This window comes from Lissotriton vulgaris, chromosome 8 (assembly GCF_964263255.1).
Source record: "Lissotriton vulgaris chromosome 8, aLisVul1.2, whole genome shotgun sequence".
NCBI lineage: Eukaryota > Metazoa > Chordata > Amphibia > Caudata > Salamandridae > Lissotriton > Lissotriton vulgaris.
The window spans coordinates 1,143,479,727-1,143,501,915 of record NC_141696.1 but is presented as its reverse complement, the minus strand read 5'-3'; the positions used below and the strand labels follow the sequence as shown (position 1 = coordinate 1,143,501,915).

The 22,189-nt window shown below is 47.4% G+C and overlaps 1 protein-coding gene across 2 annotated transcripts in view; it reads left to right on the top strand.

Annotated features, from left to right (window-relative positions):
• The window catches only part of LRRC63 (leucine rich repeat containing 63), a 467,503-nt gene that overhangs the window by 368,045 nt on the left and 77,269 nt on the right, over positions 1–22,189 (top strand). For both annotated transcript variants that reach the window (XM_086935002.1, XM_086935001.1), the window contains exon 9: positions 17,932–18,068. In XM_086935002.1, coding sequence (XP_086791128.1) covers positions 17,932–18,068 — 137 coding nt within the window. The remainder of the gene's footprint in view (positions 1–17,931; positions 18,069–22,189) is intronic.

The window sequence follows — 22,189 nt, the reverse complement described above, 5'->3', positions numbered from 1 at the left end:
GGCCCCCTCCCTCCCAGCACATGGCCAGGGCCTGTAGCAGCACTCAAAATGGCCCCCAACCACATGGCCTGTCCACAACAGGCCAAAAAAACGAAAATCACAGAAAAATCAGCACAATCCCAAGCCATCCAGCCCCTCCATGATGTTTAAATTCAAGACAACCCACAGAAAGACTAGGCACATGCACCACCCACTACCCCCAGGTGAAAAGGCCACAACAGGCCAAAAAAACAAAAATCAGCACAATCCCAAGCCATCCAGACCCTCCATGATGTTTAAATTCAAGACAACCCACAGAAAGACTAGGCACATGCACCACTCACTACCCCTGGGCATAATGGATGAAAGCTAGGCAAAATGGGTGCAGGCCAGAGAACACTGCCTGCATTCAAATGGCCCCCTCCCTCACAGCACATGGCCAGGGCCTGTAGCAGCACTCAAAATGGCCCCCAACCACATGGCCTGTCCACAACAGGCCCAAAAAACGAAAATCACAGAAAAATCAGCACAATCCCAAGCCATCCAGCCCCTCCATGATGTTTAAATTCAAGACAACCCACAGAAAGACTAGGCACATGCACCACTCACTACCCCCTGGTGAAAAGGCCACAACAGGCCAAAAAAACGAAAATCACAGAAAAATCAGCACAATCCCAAGCCATCCAGCCCCTCCATGATGTTTAAATTCAAGACAACCCACAGAAAGACTAGGCACATGCACCACTCACTACCCCTGGGCATAATGGATGAAAGCTAGGCAAAATGGGTGCAGGCCCGAGAACACTGCCTGCATTCAAAATGGCCCCCTCCCTCACAGCACATGGCCAGGGCCTGTAGCAGCACTCAAAATGGCCCCCAACCACATGGCCTGTCCACAACAGGCCAAAAAAACGAAAATCACAGAAAAATCAGCACAATCCCAAGCCATCCAGCCCCTCCATGATGTTTAAATTCAAGACAACCCACAGAAAGACTAGGCACATGCACCACTCACTACCCCTGGGCATAATGGATGAAAGCTAGGCAAAATGGGTGCAGGCCTGAGAACACTGCCTGCATTCAAAATGGCCCCCTCCCTCACAGCACATGGCCAGGGCCTGTAGCAGCACTCAAAATGGCCCCCAACCACATGGTCTGTCCACAACAGGCCAAAAAAACGAAAATCACAGAAAAATCAGCACAATCCCAAGCCATCCAGCCCCTCCATGATGTTTAAATTCAAGACAACCCACAGAAAGACTAGGCACATGCACCACCCACTACCCCCAGGTGAAAAGGCCACAACAGGCCAAAAAAACAAAAATCACAGAAAAATCAGCACAATCCCAAGCCATCCAGCCCCTCCATGATGTTTAAATTCAAGACAACCCACAGAAAGACTAGGCACATGCACCACTCACTACCCCTGGGCATAATGGATGAAAGCTAGGCAAAATGGGTGCAGGCCAGAGAACACTGCCTGCATTCAAATGGCCCCCTCCCTCACAGCACATGGCCAGGGCCTGTAGCAGCACTCAAAATGGCCCCCAACCACATGGCCTGCCCACAACAGGCCCAAAAAACGAAAATCACAGAAAAATCAGCACAATCCCAAGCCATCCAGCCCCTCCATGATGTTTAAATTCAAGACAACCCACAGAAAGACTAGGCACATGCACCACTCACTACCCCCTGGTGAAAAGGCCACAACAGGCCAAAAAAACGAAAATCACAGAAAAATCAGCACAATCCTAAGCCATCCAGCCCCTCCATGATGTTTAAATTCAAGACAACCCACAGAAAGACTAGGCACATGCACCACTCACTACCCCTGGGCATAATGGATGAAAGCTAGGCAAAATGGGTGCAGGCCCGAGAACACTGCCTGCATTCAAAATGGCCCCCTCCCTCACAGCACATGGCCAGGGCCTGTAGCAGCACTCAAAATGGCCCCCAACCACATGGCCTGTCCACAACAGGCCAAAAAAACGAAAATCACAGAAAAATCAGCACAATCCCAAGCCATCCAGCCCCTCCATGATGTTTAAATTCAAGACAACCCACAGAAAGACTAGGCACATGCACCACTCACTACCCCTGGGCATAATGGATGAAAGCTAGGCAAAATGGGTGCAGGCCTGAGAACACTGCCTGCATTCAAAATGGCCCCCTCCCTCACAGCACATGGCCAGGGCCTGTAGCAGCACTCAAAATGGCCCCCAACCACATGGTCTGTCCACAACAGGCCAAAAAAACGAAAATCACAGAAAAATCAGCACAATCCCAAGCCATCCAGCCCCTCCATGATGTTTAAATTCAAGACAACCCACAGAAAGACTAGGCCCATGCACCACTCACTACCCCGGGTGAAAAGGCCACAACAGGCCAAAAAAACGAAAATCACAGAAAAATCAGCACAATCCCAAGCCATCCAGCCCCTCCATGATGTTTAAATTCAAAACACCCCACAGAAAGACTCAGTGCACCCACCACTGAGTACCCCTGGGCAAAAGGCCCCAAAACAGCCCAAAAATCGAAAATTCCAAAATTGTAGTTGCAGCAACTGTAATGCCCCAAACAAACTTACTTGTGAAATTTCTAATCCAAAAGTGATCCAAAGAAAGTCAAAAAGGCCTCAAATCCAAATATCCAGCAGCATCCACAAAAAGTAATCCTTCCAGCTCCAGATCCAAATGAAAAGTGACCAGGAGATGGACAAAGCACTGGGAGGAGCCTGCTGGACAGGAACAGGAAGTTGAAGACTGTGGGGCACTTCCTTCCTCCCACCCCCCCCCCTCCCCAAAATGGACTCCTCGCAAAAAAAGTGCAGGCAAATGTCAACCTGAGGAGTTATTCAGATAAAAATCATCATTTCCAGAAGGTTTATGCTGCTTGCTGGTGGATTTCTTGTGCAGAATTGCAAATTTTGTATTTTCGCGAGTGCGAGATTGTTGCTGCTCGCCGCATCTCCAAGCTCGCAATTGCGAAGTACCGCGATACGTGATCACGGCGTACTCGCGTTGACAAACTCTCGCTGTACAAGTTGGCAAGCCGCGATTACGTAATCGCGCTTGCAAAATTCCCGCGGGATCCCGCAGCAAGATCCAAAATGGCGCAGCACTCGCAAAATATCAAGAAAAATAACTCGGCAAACGATGAATGAGGGGAAGTAAACGCCGCGCGCCGCAAAATTGTATCACCAAGAAAAAATAAATCAGCTGCGTGCGAATTTGCAGACTTTGCGGGAAATTCGCAAATCTCGCGGATTGCGAATTTACCGAAAATCCGCAAAATCCGCGAGCGGAACGGATTTTACAAGTCCGTTGTCTCTCTAATTTTGTACTCTTGCCCTTTTAGCCCATTATGATGCCTTCTAGGAACTATGGTTTCAAGACAGAAATACAAACACATACATATATTTACAAATACTACTGAACAAGTTCTTATTTGTGTTTCGCAAAATGATTTGCGATCTTATGCTATGCAGCATCATTTCTTTCCCAGAACATAATATTCACTTTATTCACAATGTTTCAACGTCTTAAAAAGTATGGTAATTCATTTTAGTAATCACAAATTAACCATAGTGATTATAGACCATTGTTCATCCCAGCCTCAGTGACTAACCATAGTTCATTTTGATGGTGGCATTCTTTTATGGTGGTATGTTAGTCAGCTGTTAATTTCTTTAATTCCTTAGTGGCCCTTGTACATAGTAAAAACATTTTATACAGTAAAAATGTTTCTGGACTTGTAAGATCTCTCGTTTTTATTGAATATGGAGCCCTAATCCATTGTGCATTTTATTTTATAAATGTACATTTCATTCTCATCCTTATTTAACCCAAAGGAAATCTTTGTTTTTAGTCTGATGATGCATTTGGATTACAATTGGTGGTGTGCGCGTTCTATCACCACTTCTGTCAATTCTGATGATCATGTTGATCCCATAATACCGCATGGCTTTCCTTTCACAGATGTGGTGTCTCTTATAGTGTTTTACAATTGTGTAGCTAGTATATCTGTTTTGTAATTCTCGAAGGTGTTCTAAAATTCTCTTTTTTAATGGACAGAAATATTCCAAGCCACACTCTCATTCTATGATGTAGACCACATATAGGGATTCACAGGTAATTCTTTTTCTGATGGTTATCATCCGATTATTGTGATCCGTAATAGTTTTTTTGCTTTTCCCAGTTTTACAGGCTTTACATCTGTAACATTTCAGAAATCCATTTGTTTATTTATCAGATATAGATATACAGTTTCTTCTTACGGAGCCTTGGGAAAGACAGGGGAGTGCACTCATGCACTGAATACAGTCCGTTTAATGCAAGCCAAAGCACAATAATGTCAGCCTCCCCAACGTGTTTCGGTGCATTCTCCTTGATCATGGGTATAAGCGGCAGTTCACCATAATGACCTAAACCATCACACCTGTTTTTATAACATTTCCATTCCCTTAAATGAGCTTCCACAATCAGATTATCTGCGATGCATTATGGTTCCGGTAGTTTAAAACAATCAAATCAAAACCACTGATGGTTCCTGTGGAAATACTGATAAGGTTCAGACATCCAATCACCAGCCCTACTAAAGGCCCTCAAACACAGAAATCTACAATAGCATGTAGCGCCATCCCACTGTCCTCACTGCCGTAGGGCATGCAATACAAAGCTGTTTTGGAGGTGGTGCAGACTCACAGGGCATTGGGCTATGCCAGAATTTTATTTACAGTGTCTTCTCACAAAGCCCTGAGAAAGAAAGGAGAGTGCACTCATGTACAAGATACAGTCCTTTAAATGCAATCCAAAGCATAACAATGTCAGCCTCTCCAACGCGTTTCGGTGCATTCACCTTGCTCACGGTATAAGCAGCAGTTCATCATAATGACCATCACCACATAGTAATATGCGTCCTTTGGGTCATATTACAACAGGAAGTCCCTGGAGGAATCAGAGGCTGCATGCCTTTGCAAGAAGTAATTTTTAAGGGGTGACCAAACAAATGCTCAGAGTCCTTAAGTCCAGAACATAAGTTGCTGTAGGGCTCTCTTAGAAGTAACAGGGTGGAATATATGTGCTACTCCGGTGTGCTCTCAAACACAGGCCTGATGATATTCTAAGTTATATCTTCTCTGTACTTTTAAAACACTATAACATTCTTGGTGCTTAATTAGTTAATCCAACATAAGAAGCAATGAAGTAATTTAAAAAAAAATGCATCATATTATCATTTGAGTTAATAGGTTTTTAAGTTATTGTTTAAAATTCGGTCAAAGGAGTGTGTGTGAACAAAGTTGGAAAAGTAAAGCGCTCTATTCTTTGACTGCTGCACACAAAAAGCTCTTTCGCCAAGTGCGATTGGCTCCTACTCGTAGAACTCGGGAGGAGGAGCTGGCAGAAAGAATAAGGGGAGCTTTACCCTGGACTACTTTGTGAACAATAAGGAAGGTTGTAAATTGAATTTTGCATGCTGTTGGTAGCCTGCGTAACTGACAGAGAATAGGAGGGACTTGATCTCTGAAGGGCCTCTTCGCAATAAGGCTAGCCGATGCATTAGTTGTAATCATTTTATCAATTTCTTGGGAAGGGCTACGTAACATACGTTTGCATTGACTAAATGTGACTGAATAAAAAAGATGATCACTTGCTTATGGTAACACAGAGAAATACATGTCATATAATATTTAAGAGCTTCAGATGTCAAAAACAAGTACTGGTGACCTCAGATATATATAAATCAAGAGATAGACAAGCATCCAAAATACTTCCAGATTTTTCACTGAGTTCACTGAAGAAAGCATAAGGCCCATGACATCTGGCCAAAAGAGGGGTCCCATTTCTGGATAAAATTCTTGGTGATTACTACTTTGGTTTTTGGGGCTTCCATTTTTAGAAAATTTGAAGCCATCCAGGGCCAAACATAACATGGAACTTTCTGAATGTCGACAGTTGGGTTGTGGATTTTGAAGTTTCAGAGATCAGTTTGAACAAGAACTCCATTTTGTCAGCGTGCGTGTAAAATTAGGCCCCCATGTGCTGTAGTGATAAGGCTAGTGGGGCTATATACATATTGTAGAATTCACAAGGATAGACGAGGTGCACAGCGGTCTGTGAGAGGGCTTTTGCGATTAGTGTAAGTTGTATATGGTGGGGTGCTCCTGCAGGTGGCGTGTCTGTCCGTCACGTTTGGAAATAGCTGCTACGTGTGTGCATACATCGATTATGTATGCATCCCTGCTAGTTGGGCACTCCTTTTGGTTCTGTATATCAGACTCCAATACTTGTTCTTGCTTAGTGTATCATTTTATTTTCAAATGATGTTCATGAATGTTTCAAATCATATCAACAAAATTTAAAGTTCATAATGTATGCTGTTCAAACATTGAAGTTCATCATAATGGTTTTCATGCTCCAATGCATTTCGGGCTACCCAGCCCTTTATCTGGGAGCTCTATAAAATCAAAGACAGATATAGCCAATCACTAATATGTATAATATAAGCATATTTGAGCGCACATTGCCGCGTGTATTCATTCAAACAAGGTGAAAAACGCTGAGGTGCTCGTGCGGGTGAACGAGAAGTCATGCAGTAGCGTACACTTACAAGGGAGGTTTTAAAGTTTCATGCGCGATGTGGCTGAAACAAAAAAAGTGAAATACACGTAAACATAGCGTTCCTGAGGCGTACGGCTTTCTGGCTAGAACTATAAATGTTCACATGGCGGTGACAAGACCGACTTACTTGATAAAAGAATGGTTCCTTCGTTTGGTTGTGGTATCGCGTGTGGTGGCGAAAGTTGCGAGTGAAGTTTAAACAAGCCATCTGAAATAAAGTTAATTGGCCCATGGCGGGTCATGTGATCAGACGGGCTTAGGAAAGATAAAAACCGGACGAAAGTGTACGAGTGATTGTGGCGGCCACGTATATTTCACTTTTGACATGTCATCAAGCAGTGGCTAAAGGAGTGCATTTCCTCTCTTTCTCTTTACAGTCATGGAGGCTATGTGAGGCATCTTAGGCAGACCATAAAAGTCTCTAACAAAGCACTCTTAAATGTCCTAATAATATTACCTAAAACCTATATTATATGGACCGCTCTTAATAGGAGCATCACCTTCAAACATGTTCATGTTTGGCCAATGTATAAGTTGTCCTCCAAATGCAGTATATGGCTGCACTAAAAATAAAAGTAAGCGTGGTTGCATCCAATCAGTCCTGACAATGCTCTCTACAACTAATTATGTTACATTGTTCACATTTTACTTTGAAATTACATTATGCCAACTGTACACTGACATGATTGATCGTCTATATACAAAAAGCACTTACATTTTCTTTAAAATTGGATCTAAAACAGTTCCATTTTGTTTGAATTAACCAAGTAATTCTTCCAACTATGCTTTAACAACACAACAGTGCGAAGCTTGGGGACAGCATGGCAAGGAGACTCCTGAATGTCATGGGATAATCTTAGAGCAGGATGGCATGATTTCAGGCAATAGTCAGTTCATGGGTGCTTGCTTGCCTGCAGGGAAGGGAGTGAGCTGGGAGAAAGGATGGGGTAAAAGAAGGTGTTGTCTATGGGGAGGGCACACAGCAAGCACTTGTGAGGTGTTATCGTGTGCTGATGGTGAAGACCATGGATTTGGAGCAAATGCTGTCATGGTCTCAAGGGTGGCACTCATCAAGTAGTCTGGTAATCAGGAGATTACATAGTGACAGGTGTTGCTTGAAGAAACACATTTCCAAATATGCTATCTAAAAACCAAAGATCTTAGTTTTGTTGACAAACAAATTATATATTTTTAGTATTTCAGTTCCCCCATACATTAGAGAGGACCTTTCTCCTCAATAGCAAATTATGTATACGCATGTTATCAGATATATTACATCATTTTGCATGGACCCCTTCCCTTCCATCCTTGACTCCCATTTGTCAAAATTGTGCATTCTGAGAGTGAGACTTGTGGTCTTATTTTCTGTTAATTTAACCTATTGGACTATCACAGCTGAAAATAAGAAAGACCACGTCTGGAACCCTGATTTCTTGTGGTATTGAGTCATATGGCAATCCTGGGTATGTACTTATAACTGAATTGTGCACCACCTCCTTATGGCTGTATGCGCTGAGTTCTCCTCAGACCACCCAGTCCTTAAAGTAGTGGTATGCCATTACTACAAGCTTGTTTGTTATAAACAAGGGAACCCCATACAGTAGAACCTGGGGTAAAGAGATACTTTTAAAAGAACAATGGTTCGAGGTAGGCCTTATGAGGTCCTTAGAAGAGAGTAGAACAAAAGCGAGTATTTAATAAATCGCTAGGGAGCAAAAAGTAGTAGGTACAGGTAGGAGTTTTTATTTTACTCTTTTTTCTTAAGGATATACATAAATAATTATACTGTATTGCAGGTGCTCAAGTGAATAGTACGGTGCAGGATGTGACATAAGTGATCAAAGTGAACGGACTGTCACACAAACACAACAAGGATAAAAACACAACAATTATATACAGTAGAACGAGTGAAATTCCTTGGGTAGGTCGACGGCGTTTCGATCTATATAGCTTTAGATCATCATCAGGACAGATGAGCCTCCTGAAACTTGCCGAGGAATTTGGGCAAGGATGGTTTTTGGTCAGTACAGCTGATTGGATGTCGCTGTTCTCAAGAGAATACTGCTGTTAATGAGTTTCTCAGTGAGGTGATTCGAGTAGCGCTCAGTCACTTCTACTTAGACGAGGGTCCTACTTGAATTGGAAAGGTTTAACCGAGTTTAAACCTCACGTGAGCTCACGTGAGCAACTGCGAAAGAGGTACTCGGACCCCCCTTTCCTGCCACGCTGAACTGCCAAGATTAATTTCAGGCGCCAATATCTTCCTAGTGCCATAGCGACGAACGCGCTAACAGAACCCCCCTATACTAATTCTGTTTAAACTCGGTTAAACCTTTCCAATTCAAGTAGGACCCTCGTCTAAGTAGAAGTGACTGAGCGCTACTCGAATCACCTCACTGAGAAACTCATTAACAGCAGTATTCTCTTGAGAACAGCGACATCCAATCAGCTGTACTGACCAAAAACCATCCTTGCCCAAATTCCTCGGCAAGTTTCAGGAGGCTCATCTGTCCTGATGATGATCTAAAGCTATGTAGATCGAAACGCCGTCGACCTACCCAAGGAATTTCACTCGTTCTACTGTATATAATTGTTGTGTTTTTATCCTTGTTGTGTTTGTGTGACAGTCCGTTCACTTTGATCACTTATGTCACATCCTGCACCGTACTATTCACTTGAGCACCTGCAATACAGTATAATTATTTATGTATATCCTTAAGAAAAAAGAGTAAAATAAAAACTCCTACCTGTACCTACTACTTTTTGCTCCCTAGCGATTTATTAAATACTCGCTTTTGTTCTACTCTCTTCTAAGGACCTCATAAGGCCTACCTCGAACCATTGTTCTTTTAAAAGTATTACTACAAGCTTGGTCATACCTTCGCTGGGTTACCAAGGGTAAGGTGCAAAAAAAGCTTTGAACCTCAGCTTTCCATTTGCTGTAGTCATTTAACCGCATCGCTGCTGCGGCGATTTTTGCGCTGTGCGGCAAGTTTTAAATTACCGCGATACATGACGAGCTCAGCTCGTCATCAGCACACGCCACCCGTGGGTGATGACGAGCTGAGCTCGTCATCAGCATCGAAGGGGTTAAACACCCTCAAAATATACCCTGAGTCAAAGGTGGCCTTATGACGGCCTCGGTCCGCACAGGTGGAGACTGCTGAGGGCCTGCAGTGGGTCCGGACAGGGGAGCAGCACTGACCCCCTGGACCAGATACCTTTGTGAAGCCCGGGGCACGGAACCGGTGCTTGGACAACACGCACAGTGGAACGGCCTTGCTGTGGAGACAGCCCTGCCCCAAGAGGTCGCCAACTTTCACCTGCCTGTGCAGATGCACACCGCAAGTGGCCGTGGTGCCCTGCTTTTGGATGGATCCCCTGCATGGAGGCTGTGCAAGGGCCTACCCGGCCTGCCCCTGCTGAGAGAGCCGCACTGTTTGCCCCAGGTTGTGGAGTGTCTGCGATGAGGCACATGATGGTGTCGCAGCCCCAGTGTGCGTGAGTTGCTACCGGAGCTGCCTGAATCACTTGAGCAGTGACGTACCCGCTACACCTTCTAGCCCCTGCTGTGGGGATATGTCCCGGAGTTTATACTTGCAGCATCTACGAGAGGACCTGGGGTGAGGGGCCCACCTTTTGGAGGCCTTGGGCGGCGACAAACCCTTTTGATACCGCCAGGACAGGCACGGTAGGAGGGGGGACATTGTGACCTTCATATGGCACTGTGGCCTGGGGCCCTGGAGGGGGCTGGCCGCTTTACGAAGCAGCGCTGGGGGAGCGGGTGCCCTAAAAGTCTACCGGAGTCACAGTGGGAGGACAGCATCTGCTACGGAAGCCTGAGGTGACTGCGCTACATGGGTGCAAAAAGTGTCGGCAAGAGATATTTCCACCTCTACTGTCTCCACCTCAGGAGCCAGGGGCCTGGACCCCTGGGTGCATACCATAAGTAGGGGCCCCTGCCGAATAGTGGACACTCATGGTACCCTCACCTGCACCACAATAACACTTCTTGAGGGACTGAAACCTACATACCACACCACACCTACACCTGTGGGGTATTGTTTCGCCCTGAGCTGGTGGATACCCTGTGGACAAGATTCTAGTGGCTATAACTGATACTGAGTCCACCCTTTAATAGGACATAGGCACAGTGTCCGTGAGCCTTGGCCTATTGTGGACGGAACACCATCAATTGGCGGATTGAGTCAAGGGTGTTGACACCACCATCAAGAAAGTCAAACCTGAATGTATGACACTTGCAAGCCAAATGTCCGAACTGAGAGACAGAGTTCAGCTTCTTGACGATGTGCAGAGGATGCAGAAAGTCACAACAGACGCAACAATGTGGATGGCCTCTCGTAGGGTGCTGAAAACGGTGATATGCCGCGAACAGAGTTAGCGCCGGGCCTACTGACTTCCTTTTTTGCATTGGAACAGGCCCACCAGGCCCCGTCTTGACCGCTGCTCCCAGGCAGGCCCCCCAAACAGGTGGTGGCCAGGTTGCTGCACTACAGTGACCAAGATATCATACTGCAGAGGGCACGTTTGGAGGCTCCTTTGCCGTGGGAAATGTTAGGGTTTCCATATTCCTGGATTTTACGGCAGTGTTGCTAGCCAGAAGGTCCTCTTTTTGGGAGGTTAAGAAGGCCCTCCGTGACAATGATATTCAATACTCCCTGATGTTCCTCTCCAAGCTCCAGATAGCTTTTGATGGCTCTACATATTTTGTGAGGATCCAGAGTCGGCCTGGGCTTGGCTACAGGCCTACAAGGTGGGAACTGTCCTCCCGACAGCGCACTCGAGATCATTGTCACCCAGACAGAGGGTGCGCAGGTCCCCACGTAGGGCTGTGTGTGGTAGCCCCAGGAGCAGACCGTCTTCCTCACCGACCGAACTGGAACAAGCAGCAGCGATGCAGGCGGTGGCGGAAATTGGGTCTGCGCATAGGAAGACCTTAGGAGTGGACTCCTCTGAACATAAATTAGTGAGGTCTGATTCAGTGTCCTCACATGGAGATGAGACTGGACTCCCTGTGGTAACACCCAGACAGCAGACGACCTGGTTTGATATTTTTTTGTTATGTGTAGCTCTGCTGATGCAAAAACGGGAGGTGACTGGGTTAAAGGAAGGGGAAAGGGGTTGGGTCTAAGGCAAACCCTCTGATGTTCCTTGAATGGACCCCATGGTCGGTGGTGCAGATTGCTAGCCGGGAGAACTTTGGTTTGTTAAACATGTGTTGGGCTGGTACTGCACGATGTTGGTACACCCCTCTTAACCTGCCCCTCACATCGATGCCTTTATAGTCTCACTGGGGGAGGTATTCACTTAGACTATATTTGTCTTAATCAGTTCGGACAGCCAGCTGTTGCTGAGCTGCCCTTGGGTTGGGAAGTTATCATTGGGGATCGTTCATGCCTCTCTTTTCCCTTTTTCTTTTTGTTGGCACAAGGAACACACGACCTGCTATTGGGCTGGAGGTTTTGGGGAGGGGGGACCCAGGGGATGATATCTAACCCCAGCCATGCATTGATGTTTATGTCATGGAATATCAGGGAGATGTTATCGGCCTCCAAGGGACATGATATCTATACGTATCTCAGACGGAGGGAGTGCTAGTGGCCATGCTCCAGGAGACACATTTTGAAGCCCATTAGGATGGCGGGAGGACTTCAATCCACCGGCCATCCTTGCGGTGCTGAGACCCGCCACTCTGGCGGTCGCATTCCGCAGATATGACATTGCGGAGGGTGCTGCTTACAGCAGCACCCGCCGCAATGCCATATTGACATGTTGTGCATGGAGGTATCATTGGTACCCCCTAAGTGCACCCCCATGCCTCCTGGGGGCCCGCAACAGGCAGCCAAACACATCCCCGCCAGCCTTTCCATGCCTTTTCAACCAGGCATCATGATATGGATGGCGCTGCCTTCCAGGCACCACCACCATATTATGCCAGAGCTCCGCCCGGCCAGCAATCGTATCGATTGCGGACAAGCGGTAAAGCGGCAGACGGACTTTCCATCCGCCGCGAAACCCCCCGCCATAATAATATGGCGGGGGTAAATCAAGTTGGGATGGCGGGCGGATCTCCTCCGCCATCCTAATGATCCCCTTAGTTGGGGTTGAGGTAGATTGAAATGTAGATCGCGGGGCCATCTTTATGCCACTTCTTACTCCGCATACCATAGGGGGACTTTGATAAGGATAAGGGCTGGGACACAGCGTTTGAGCTCACCCACTCAATTATAGACAGGAAAGGCAGATATGTCCTTCTGGAGGGCAGATTGTTTGGGAAAGAAATTCTAATTACATTAGGGAGCATCTATACCCCGAATCAGGACCAGATTACCTTCTTTCGCTCCCTTTCCACTCACATAGCTGGCCTGCCCCTTGATAGCTTACTGCTAGGGGGAGACTTAAATTGTGTACTAGATGTACAACTTGACCGCTCACCTCCCCCGCTTATAGGGACGACAGTGGGTAAGCTGGCAGAGGGACTGCGAGACTGGGTGAGACACTGGGGGTTGGTGGCTATCTGGAGGACACAACACAGGGAAGAACATGACTTCTCATATTTCTCTCATGTCCATAGCCTACACACTCAAATAGATCGTTTTGTGTGCCCCCAAAGACTTACCCAAAACATTGTCCACTCTGAAGAGCTAGGTCCCACTTTATCTGATTACAGCCGTTTTGTTGGTGTTTACACCGATGGGGGAGTGCCCACCTGCCCCTACATGCTGGTTCAACCTGGCCTCTCTGGAGGATGCATGCTATCGTAATTCCTTGGCGGTGGCGATCTCAAACTACTTCACTAATAACCAGTGTTCCGCATTATCAAGTGTAATAGAATGTTAGGCCTTTAAGGTCGTGAAGTGGAGCCATTGGCCAAACAGCTGGTACTCAGAAGGAGTTGAATAAGGAATTCCGGATCCTGGAGTACAGATTGCATACCCAGAACACTGCCCTTGGTACCCGGACAGAAATACTAGATGAGGTTCCGGAGACGAGAGAACAATTCAATGCTACCAAAGAGAAGGGTACGCAATCCCGATTATAAGCGATATATCACTAGGGCACATGACCCGGAAGGGAAGTCGGGCCGATTATTGGCATGGCTTATTAGGCCGGAATCTCGGGGGTCCCCTAATAGACACATCCGGCGAGGGGAGGGTCAGCTCTTGTACTCTCCCACCTCCATTAATAGGGAGTTCTGCACTTATCATGAAGGTTTGTGAGCTGCTCTTGTACCTCTCTCATGGAGGCTCGGTCTGCCTTTTTGGCAACCATACTACTGAATAGATTACCTGAAGAACTCAAGGACTTGGGAGGCCCCATAACTGTCCAGGAGATCCGAGCAGCTATCAAAGGATCGGAGAGAGACAAAACACCGGGCCCTGATGGCCTCCCGACCGAGTTCTATGCCACCTACGCCGGGACCTTAACCCAGCAGCTTGAAAAGTAATACGTAGACTCTTGGCAGCTTGGTACCCTCCCGGGCTCCACTATCAAGGCAGTGGTTATTCCCCTGCCCAAGGAGCATGGGTCACTGAGTTCCGCCCCCTCGCTATGTTGAACCTACACTTCAAGATCCTTAGTAAGGTGTTGGCTCACTATTTACTCCCATACCTGTCGACATTAGTACATGCAAACCAGAGCGGATATATTCCCACCTGTAACACTCCCCACCATATTAGGCGACTTTATCATGTGATGTATCACCCTGAAGTCCTCACAAACCAGTACGCACTACTGATGTCAAAGAACCTCGAAAAAGGGTTTGACACAGTCTGATGGGATTTTTTTTTCAATGTGATGACATAGATGAGTCTGGGAGAGAATTGGGTCAAGTGGGTTGAATTGCTATACACTGACCCGACGGCCAGAGTCAAGACTGGCGCCACGCTCTCCCACAATATCGGGTATGTAAGGATAAGAGGCAGGGATGCCCGCTGTCCCCACTGCTGTTTGCCCTGGCTCTTCAGACAGGAGGGTCGGCGCAGCGATGTGACGGCTGAGGGTCGGGAACTTAAAATTTCCCTCTACGCAGATGGCATACTCCTTTATCTGTGGGATGGCACCTCTGGCATTACCAGAGCCCTGGAGTTCTTGCAGGATTTTTGAAATGGTGTCCGGCCTCTGGGCTAATAAGACCAAGACCCTGTTTCTCCCAGGGCGAAGAGACCGCTGGGTCTTCCTCCGGACCTGATGCTGTCACCCACCTCTTTTAGGTATCTGGGGATCCAGATATTTCACACATTGGAGGACCTCTGAGACCGCAATTTGGGGAGGGCTCTCTTCTCCCTGAGCTCTTGTGTTCCCTTCTGGTGCTTACTTAAGCTGCCCCTCATGGCCCAGGTATCACTCTCTAAAATTGCTATGCTCCTGAGGCGCCTATATTTCTTCACAAACTTGTCAGTGGGAGTGCTGGCCTCATGCCTCAAACAACTGGACACCTTGTTACGAGACCTGCTATGGCATGGGAGCCAGCCTAGGGTGTTCCTGGCTATCCCTTGGAAACCTCCCGATGAAGGGGGCTTAGGTGCCCCGGACTTCGATCTTTATTTCCTGGCATCCCAGCTCCAGCGGATTACACTGCTGTTGGATGGGACTAACCAAGAGGAACTGGGGATAACTGAGCTGTCAGCACACACGTAAACTCCACTGGCTAAACTGCTTTGCCCATCAACCGCTGTCCAACACCCAGGCGTACTGTTGGCGGCGCTGAAATACTGGAGCAGATGCATCCGAAAAATCTTGGAGACTCAACTGTATGTGCCAGCTCTGCCCTTGGTGTGGATTCCTCATGGCGAACCCCTTTCATATTTTACTGCTGGGCAATTATCAGCCTAGATAGAAGCTGGGTTGGTTAGGATCTGGGACTATTATCAACGGGGCACCTTGCTTCCACTGGATGGCCTGATTGAATGTTATAATTTGCCGTCAGGCCAGCTCCCTACATATGAGGCATTGACACAAGTGTTTCGGTACCTGTGGGACGGAGACTGGGAGGAACCTGTGACTCATACTGTCCTGCAGTTATTGGTCTCGATGGGCACAGCTAGACGCCATAGTGACTTGGTTTTACCGATTCCTCTCGGGTATGTTCCGCTGTCCTTTAACTACCTTGCAAAATAAATGGATTTGGATCCTGCAGCATGAGCTAACAGACCCTGGGTGGCAGAGTATATTAGCCTCCCCCAAAAAATCTCTACGAGCATGAGACATGACACCGCATAGAATCCAAGTGGTGTATGGCAGTGACCCCTGGCCTAGATGTGAACACTTAGACGCTGACTTTGCTCATATGGTGGGGTGTTGCCCTAGATTGCAACCCTATGGGTAAGAGGTGCTTTCTGCCCTAGACTCCACTCTGGGGCGCTCCCCCACCCCTGATCCCTGGATGCTTGTATTTTGGGATTCATTCCACGACCGTCCTCAAGTAAAGTTGGCACAAGGTTTATGGACCTAGCCCTAGTGTTAGCAAGATGATGAATAGCTATGACCTGGAAATTGGCAGTAGGACCAAGAGTCCAGGCCTGGAGGGCAGACGTAACCCAGTGGGCAAGAGCTGAAGAAAAGTTGTCGGTCCAGGAAATCAATCAATAAATCAATGTGTTTGTTAAGCGTGACTACTCACCCGTAAAGGTCTCAAGGCGCTGGGGGGGAGGTTTGCGGGTTCCAGTCCATCAAGGAGGGGGTCTGTCGAAGAGCCAAATTTTGAAGTTTCTTGCGAAGATGGGGAGCGATGTTGTCTGTCTGAGGTGGAGCGGAAGGTCGTTCCAGGCTCTGGCCGCGAGGAAGGAGAAGGAGCGGGAGAACTGGGCTGATCGGAGGGTCCTTTGAGGTGCGTGGAATTTGAGTCGGCTGTTCTGGTATGCTGGTCTGGTGTCGTGGAGGGCCTTGTGAGTGTGGGTGAGCATCCTGAAGGTGACTCTAGCTTCAATGGGGAGCCAGTGGAGTGTGCGCAGGTGCTGGAAGATGTGGCAGTGTCTTGGCATGTTGAGGACCAGTCTTGCGGCGACGTTTTGGATGTTCTGTGGCTTGCGGGTGAGGTTTTCGTTTATTCCGGCATAGAGTGCGTTGCCGTATTCGTGTCTGCTGGCAACCAGGGCGTGAGTGACTGTCTTTCTGTGTTCGAGGGGGATCCTTTTGAAGGTCTTACGTAGGAGGCGAAGGATGTGGAAGCAGGAGGACAAGACCGAGTTGATCTGGCAGTCCATTTGAGCTCTGAGTTCAGAATGATTCCCAGGTTGCATGCGTGGTCAGTGGGGGTGGGTGGGCTTTCGAGGGCGGGGGCCACCCAGTGTCGTTCCAAGTGTCGGGGTGTAGGCCCATGATGAGCACTTCCATTTTGTTGGTGTTTAGTTGTAGGCAGCTGTTTTCATCCATTTGGCGACGGCTTCCTTGCCTTCTCAAAAGTTGTGTCTGGTAGTGTTGGGTTCATTGGGAAGAGGCTTGAGGGGTGAGGATCCACCCTATAGCAGAATTATGGACGGAAGTGTTAGAGACATGGGAACATCTGGAGAATGACCCCGGGGATGACCCAGAGATGAGTGATGACACACCTGAGGAGGAGGAAGCGGAGTTCCAGGGGACCTGGGTAACCAGATAGCTGACAGATGAGTAGAGGGGCATGCATTGGACCTTAGCCCCAGGGTTCTGCCCAGAAGTATTGAATGGAGGGGTACAGGCCCCCCCCACCAAACAGGTGGGATGGGTGAGTATGGTCCTGGTTTGAGAGGGCATATGTCCTGAACCTGGGAGTAAACCGCCTGGAAATGGGCATCTGGCACAGCCCCCCCCCCTCCCTATAGTCCAGGTGATGGAAGGTCGCCACCCACGGGATTTGGAGGAGGCTGATGCGATGTTGACCAGGTCCCTTTTTGTGCATGTATCCCAGTTTCCTTGCATTTTTAGTTTTCTATTTTTGCCCAATGTTTATTAGAGAATTGGCTTGTTATTTCACCTTGAATGTCATATTATCTTTTCTCTTGTATTTCTTCCCTTCGTAAAAACAAGGGGAGATCTCCTGTGATCAGCACTTGTGTGGTCCTCTGTTAATATCTAGATATGAACGAACTAGAAGTCTTATCCACTGAGAACAAGTTTAACTTGTGTTTTAAATCTGTTACCTCATGTCGCATTGCTCTAATTGTAAAAATGTAAAATGCCAATGAATAGAACTGTAAAAAAAATAGAATTATATATCTCCTTGGTGACTGCTGGGTTCTGTTACTATATCTTCACTGGTGACAGTTGAAAAATCGCTTTGCCTGTGACAGTTTTATCCCTGCACTGCTGAGATTCGTTTTGTTTTATGTTCTAGATCTATGATCTCGAAAATCTCGAAGCACTGAAGCTAAGAAACAACCCCATCAGAGAGATCCCGCGGGACGTGCACCGGCTCAGGAAGCTCAAGTACCTGGTCGTGTCCTTCTGCTTGCTGACATCTCTTCCCCCAGGGTACGGCTGAATGTTTCTTTTTCCTAGTCGGATTTATAGCTTCAAACAACTCTCTTGTATTTGTCTTCTTCAATTTTGCCGATCTGTACGAAAGACATTCTCAACTATCAGGGTCGGATTGGGAACACAATTTGGCCCGGGCACTGACGAAAAAAGTGGCCCACGTTCAAGCGGCGTGGCATACATTTAAGGGGCATGGCCTACAGTTAAGGGGCGTGGCCCACATTCAAGGGGCGTGCCCTTTCATGAAACACTATTTGGTTACTCTTTGAGGTCTAATTCGTAGAGAAATATTTAGTAAATTAAGCCTTTTAAAGCTTACAGAGCAAGTAACATTGGTAAAGACTAGGAGCACTGCAGGTCTGATAACTGAATACTTACATGCAGTCTTAACGCCCTGCACAAGGTCGTTAGATACTCTTTCCCAACCTAGCCATTTGCCCTCTCACCCATCCAGCCATCCTTTCACTTTCTTATCCATCCACCCAGTCACTCATCCTTCCACCTATTCACCCTTTCAGCCATCCATTCTCCCTTTCTCTCTCCATCGACCCTTTCACTTAGCCATCCATCCTTCCTTCCATCCACCCAACTATCCATCTACTCATCCACTCATGCATCCATCCATTGACCCTATCACTCATCCATCCTTTCAATCATCCATCCATCTTTTCTCTCATCCATCCTTTCACTCCTTCACTCATCTATCCAATCTTTTGCCCATGTACCCTCCCTTTCACTCACTCATCCATCCTTACGGCCACCCTTTCACACATCTGTTCATCCATTCACACTTTCACTTATTAATTAATCAATCCATCCATCATTTCACTCATCCATCCACCCATTCTCTCTCATCATCAATCCATTCACCCTTTCATTCATCCATTCACCCTTTCACTGATCCATCCAGCCATCCCTTCACTTACTCTCTCACCCACCTTTTCACAATAATTGTGAGCTGAGCCTTTGTACGCAGAGTTGCAGACAGAAGAGACTCATCAGATTGTGCGCTTTCAAAACATCACCTGGCCCCCACAGCCAGACCCATTCTTCCGCGCCCACTGTGCCCTAAATGTGAGGGGCTGTGGGCGAGGTGTTAGCGTGGGCCCCAGGGGGGCCATGGTGAAAATGGCTCAAAAGGCCTGAGAAACACCTGGCCCCCAGGGAGGCCGATTCTTGTAAACAATCACCCCCTCCCCAGCCACCCTCAGGGTAATTGCTTTGCAGGGCAGAGGGTGCAGTAGAGGCCGCAGCTGATAATCTCTGTATGGCCTGCACAGTGAAGCGCTTTCATTTCTGTCTCTGTCTCCGTGCTGTGGCCGCTTTTTTTCTCCCATTTCCCAGTCGACAGAGAGCAGACAGCAGAGAGCACTCTCTGTTGACTGGGAAAGGGGAGAAAAAAAACGGTCCACAGAGGGCACTGAAACAGCGGCCCTTCGGCCGATTCCCGAATGCCCGCACTGCCAATCCGCCCCTGTCAACTATTTATTCATAAATGTTCTATAATTTACCTGCAAAGTTATTTCGCAGGTGACATCTGTTTTATGAGACTGCTTCAGTGCAAGAAATGGGGAGAACTTGTTCAGCTGTGCCAGTGGTGCATTTGTCATTTCATACACAAGCTGCTGCCTAGCACTTTTGTATGTAGTTACAAAATTCGTCCAACATCTATCTTCTTTTAATCATGGCTACTTTTAAGCAGATGCATAATAAAGCAGGTTTGGTTGTGTGAGAGGGCCCAAAAGGTGTGAAAATAATTGCAAACAAGTAGAGACAAATCAAATGGGTATGTTTGTGCATGCGCACACACAGTTCCGTTCATGGAGGAGAGACAGCTGGTAAATTTAGGACGTTCAAATGTTTGTGAAAACCCACAGCTGATGTACGACACAGAACAGAATTATGGAGTTATACATGGCAGTCCCAAGACCAGTTTTGGTAGTCGGGTTTACACAAAAAAATGCTATATTTTCTGTACACCCCTAACAATTTGAACATGGACAAAGAACAAATGTGCAAAAACCACCTAAGAGGCAGATGTACGTTGTTAATATTTTGCGATCACCAAAAAGTGTTTTTTGCGATTCCCAGTGGGCCGTAAAGAGACCTGCTCCATTAATATTTATGAGGTAAGTCTCTGTTTGCGACCCATTGGGAATTGCAAAAATCATAGGGATGGTGGCTTGCTAGGGTCAGCAGACCACCATGCCTGTGATTGATTTTCTATAAAGCATTTTTTTAATGTCTCCCGTTTTCCTTAGAAGAAAACAACGTGGGTTTCAAAAAGAACAAGCATTTGCAATGCAATAGGTCTCGCATTAGGAAAGTGTGAGCTATTGGTATTGTAAATGACAATTTTTTTAAATATGTGTTGGCTTTGAAAATATATAAATTAATAGCATTGTTATTTACAAAGCCAATAGCTTTCACTTTCCTAATGCGAGTCCTATTGGGTATGGCAGTGCTTGTTGGTAGCAAGCAAGGACAGTGCTGTTGTGGTGCTGAGTGATGCTGTTGTGGTGCTGAGTGATGGTGTGGTTGGGCTGAGTGATGTGGTGGTGTCTCAGAGTGATTTGGTGGTGTCCCAGAGTGATGTGGTGGTGTCCCAGAGTGAGGTGGTGGTGTCCCAGAGTGATGTGGTGGTGCCCCCGAGTGATGTGGTGGTGCCCCTGAGAGATGAGGTGGAGCCCTTGAGTGATGCCCCCAAGTGATGTGGTGGTGTCTCAGAGTGATGTGGTGGTGTCCCTGAGTGATGTGGTGGTGCCCCTGAGTGATGTTGTGGTGCCCCGAGTGATGTGGTGGTGTCCCCGAGTGATGTGGTGGTGTCCCCGAGTGATGTGGTGGTGTCCCCAAGTGATGTTGTGATGTCCCCGAGTGATGCCCCTGAGTGATGTGGTGGTGTCCCTGAGTGATGTGGTGGTGTCCCCTAGTGATGTGGTGGTGTCCCGAGTGACGTGGTGGTGTCCCGAGTGACGTGGTGGTGTTCCCGAGTGATGTGGTGGTGTCCCTGAGTGATGTGGTGGTGTCCTCGAGTGATGTGGTGGTGTCCCTGAGTGATGTGGTGATGCCCCTGAGTGGTGCCCCCGAGTGATGTGGTGGTGTCCCTGAGTGATGTGGGGGTGTTCCCGAGTGATGTGGTGGTGCCCCTGAGTGGTGCCCCTGAGTGATGTGGGGGTGTCCCTGAGTGATGTGGGGGTGTCCCCGAGTGATGTGGTGGTGCCCCTGAGTGATGTGGTGGTGCCCTTGAGTGATGTGGTGGTGTCCCCGAGTGATGTGGTGGTGCCCCTGAGTGGTGCCCCTGAGTGATGTGGTGGTGTCCCTGAGTGATATGGTGGTGTCCCCGAGTGATGTGGTGATGCCCCTGAATGATGTGGTGGTGTCCCTGAGTGACGTGGTGGTGTCCCTGAGTGTCGTGGTGGTGTCCCTGAGTGACATGGTGGTGTTCCGAGTGACGTGGTGGTGCCCCTGAGTGATGGGGTGGTGTCCCTGAGTGATGGGGTGGTGTCCCCGAGTGATGTGGTGTTGTTCCTGAGTGATGCTACATGTCAGTCATGAAGCTGAAAATATTTGGGCAATGTGATATGCGGGTTCCAGTGACGGACAGCGCGAGAGAAGCTGCACACTGATGGAAGGCCTCTCGTGAGCTGGGTCCGCTGGAGGCTGAGGTGAAGGGGGAGGCGGCATGAGAATAACTAAGCTCTTGAAACTGTTATCTTTTTAATTCCTCTGAGATTGACTGAAAATGTGTCTAGACTCTCGAATTTGTATTTTTATTGTACCCTGTTTGTCTCAAAAGTGTTGTAACATTGCTGTAAAGTGCTCTGATATCCCTCAGGTTTTGCCAGCAGTACATATAACTCCTAAATAAATAAAAAATGTAAGAAATTCAGTGCTCACAGTACATGTTGGCTTTACTATCTCTCAGCTTCAGAGCTTTATCCCAATTTGTGGCAATTCCATTATATCTTGCAATGAAGATGTTTGCTTTACCCATCACAATTATCTTTCCATCCAATATTAGCAATTGTGCGGGTGACCCTGCGTGTGTTAATGGAACACAGAGAACTCTTTCTATTGCAAGAGAATATTTGTCACAGAACAAGAACAATCAATCACAA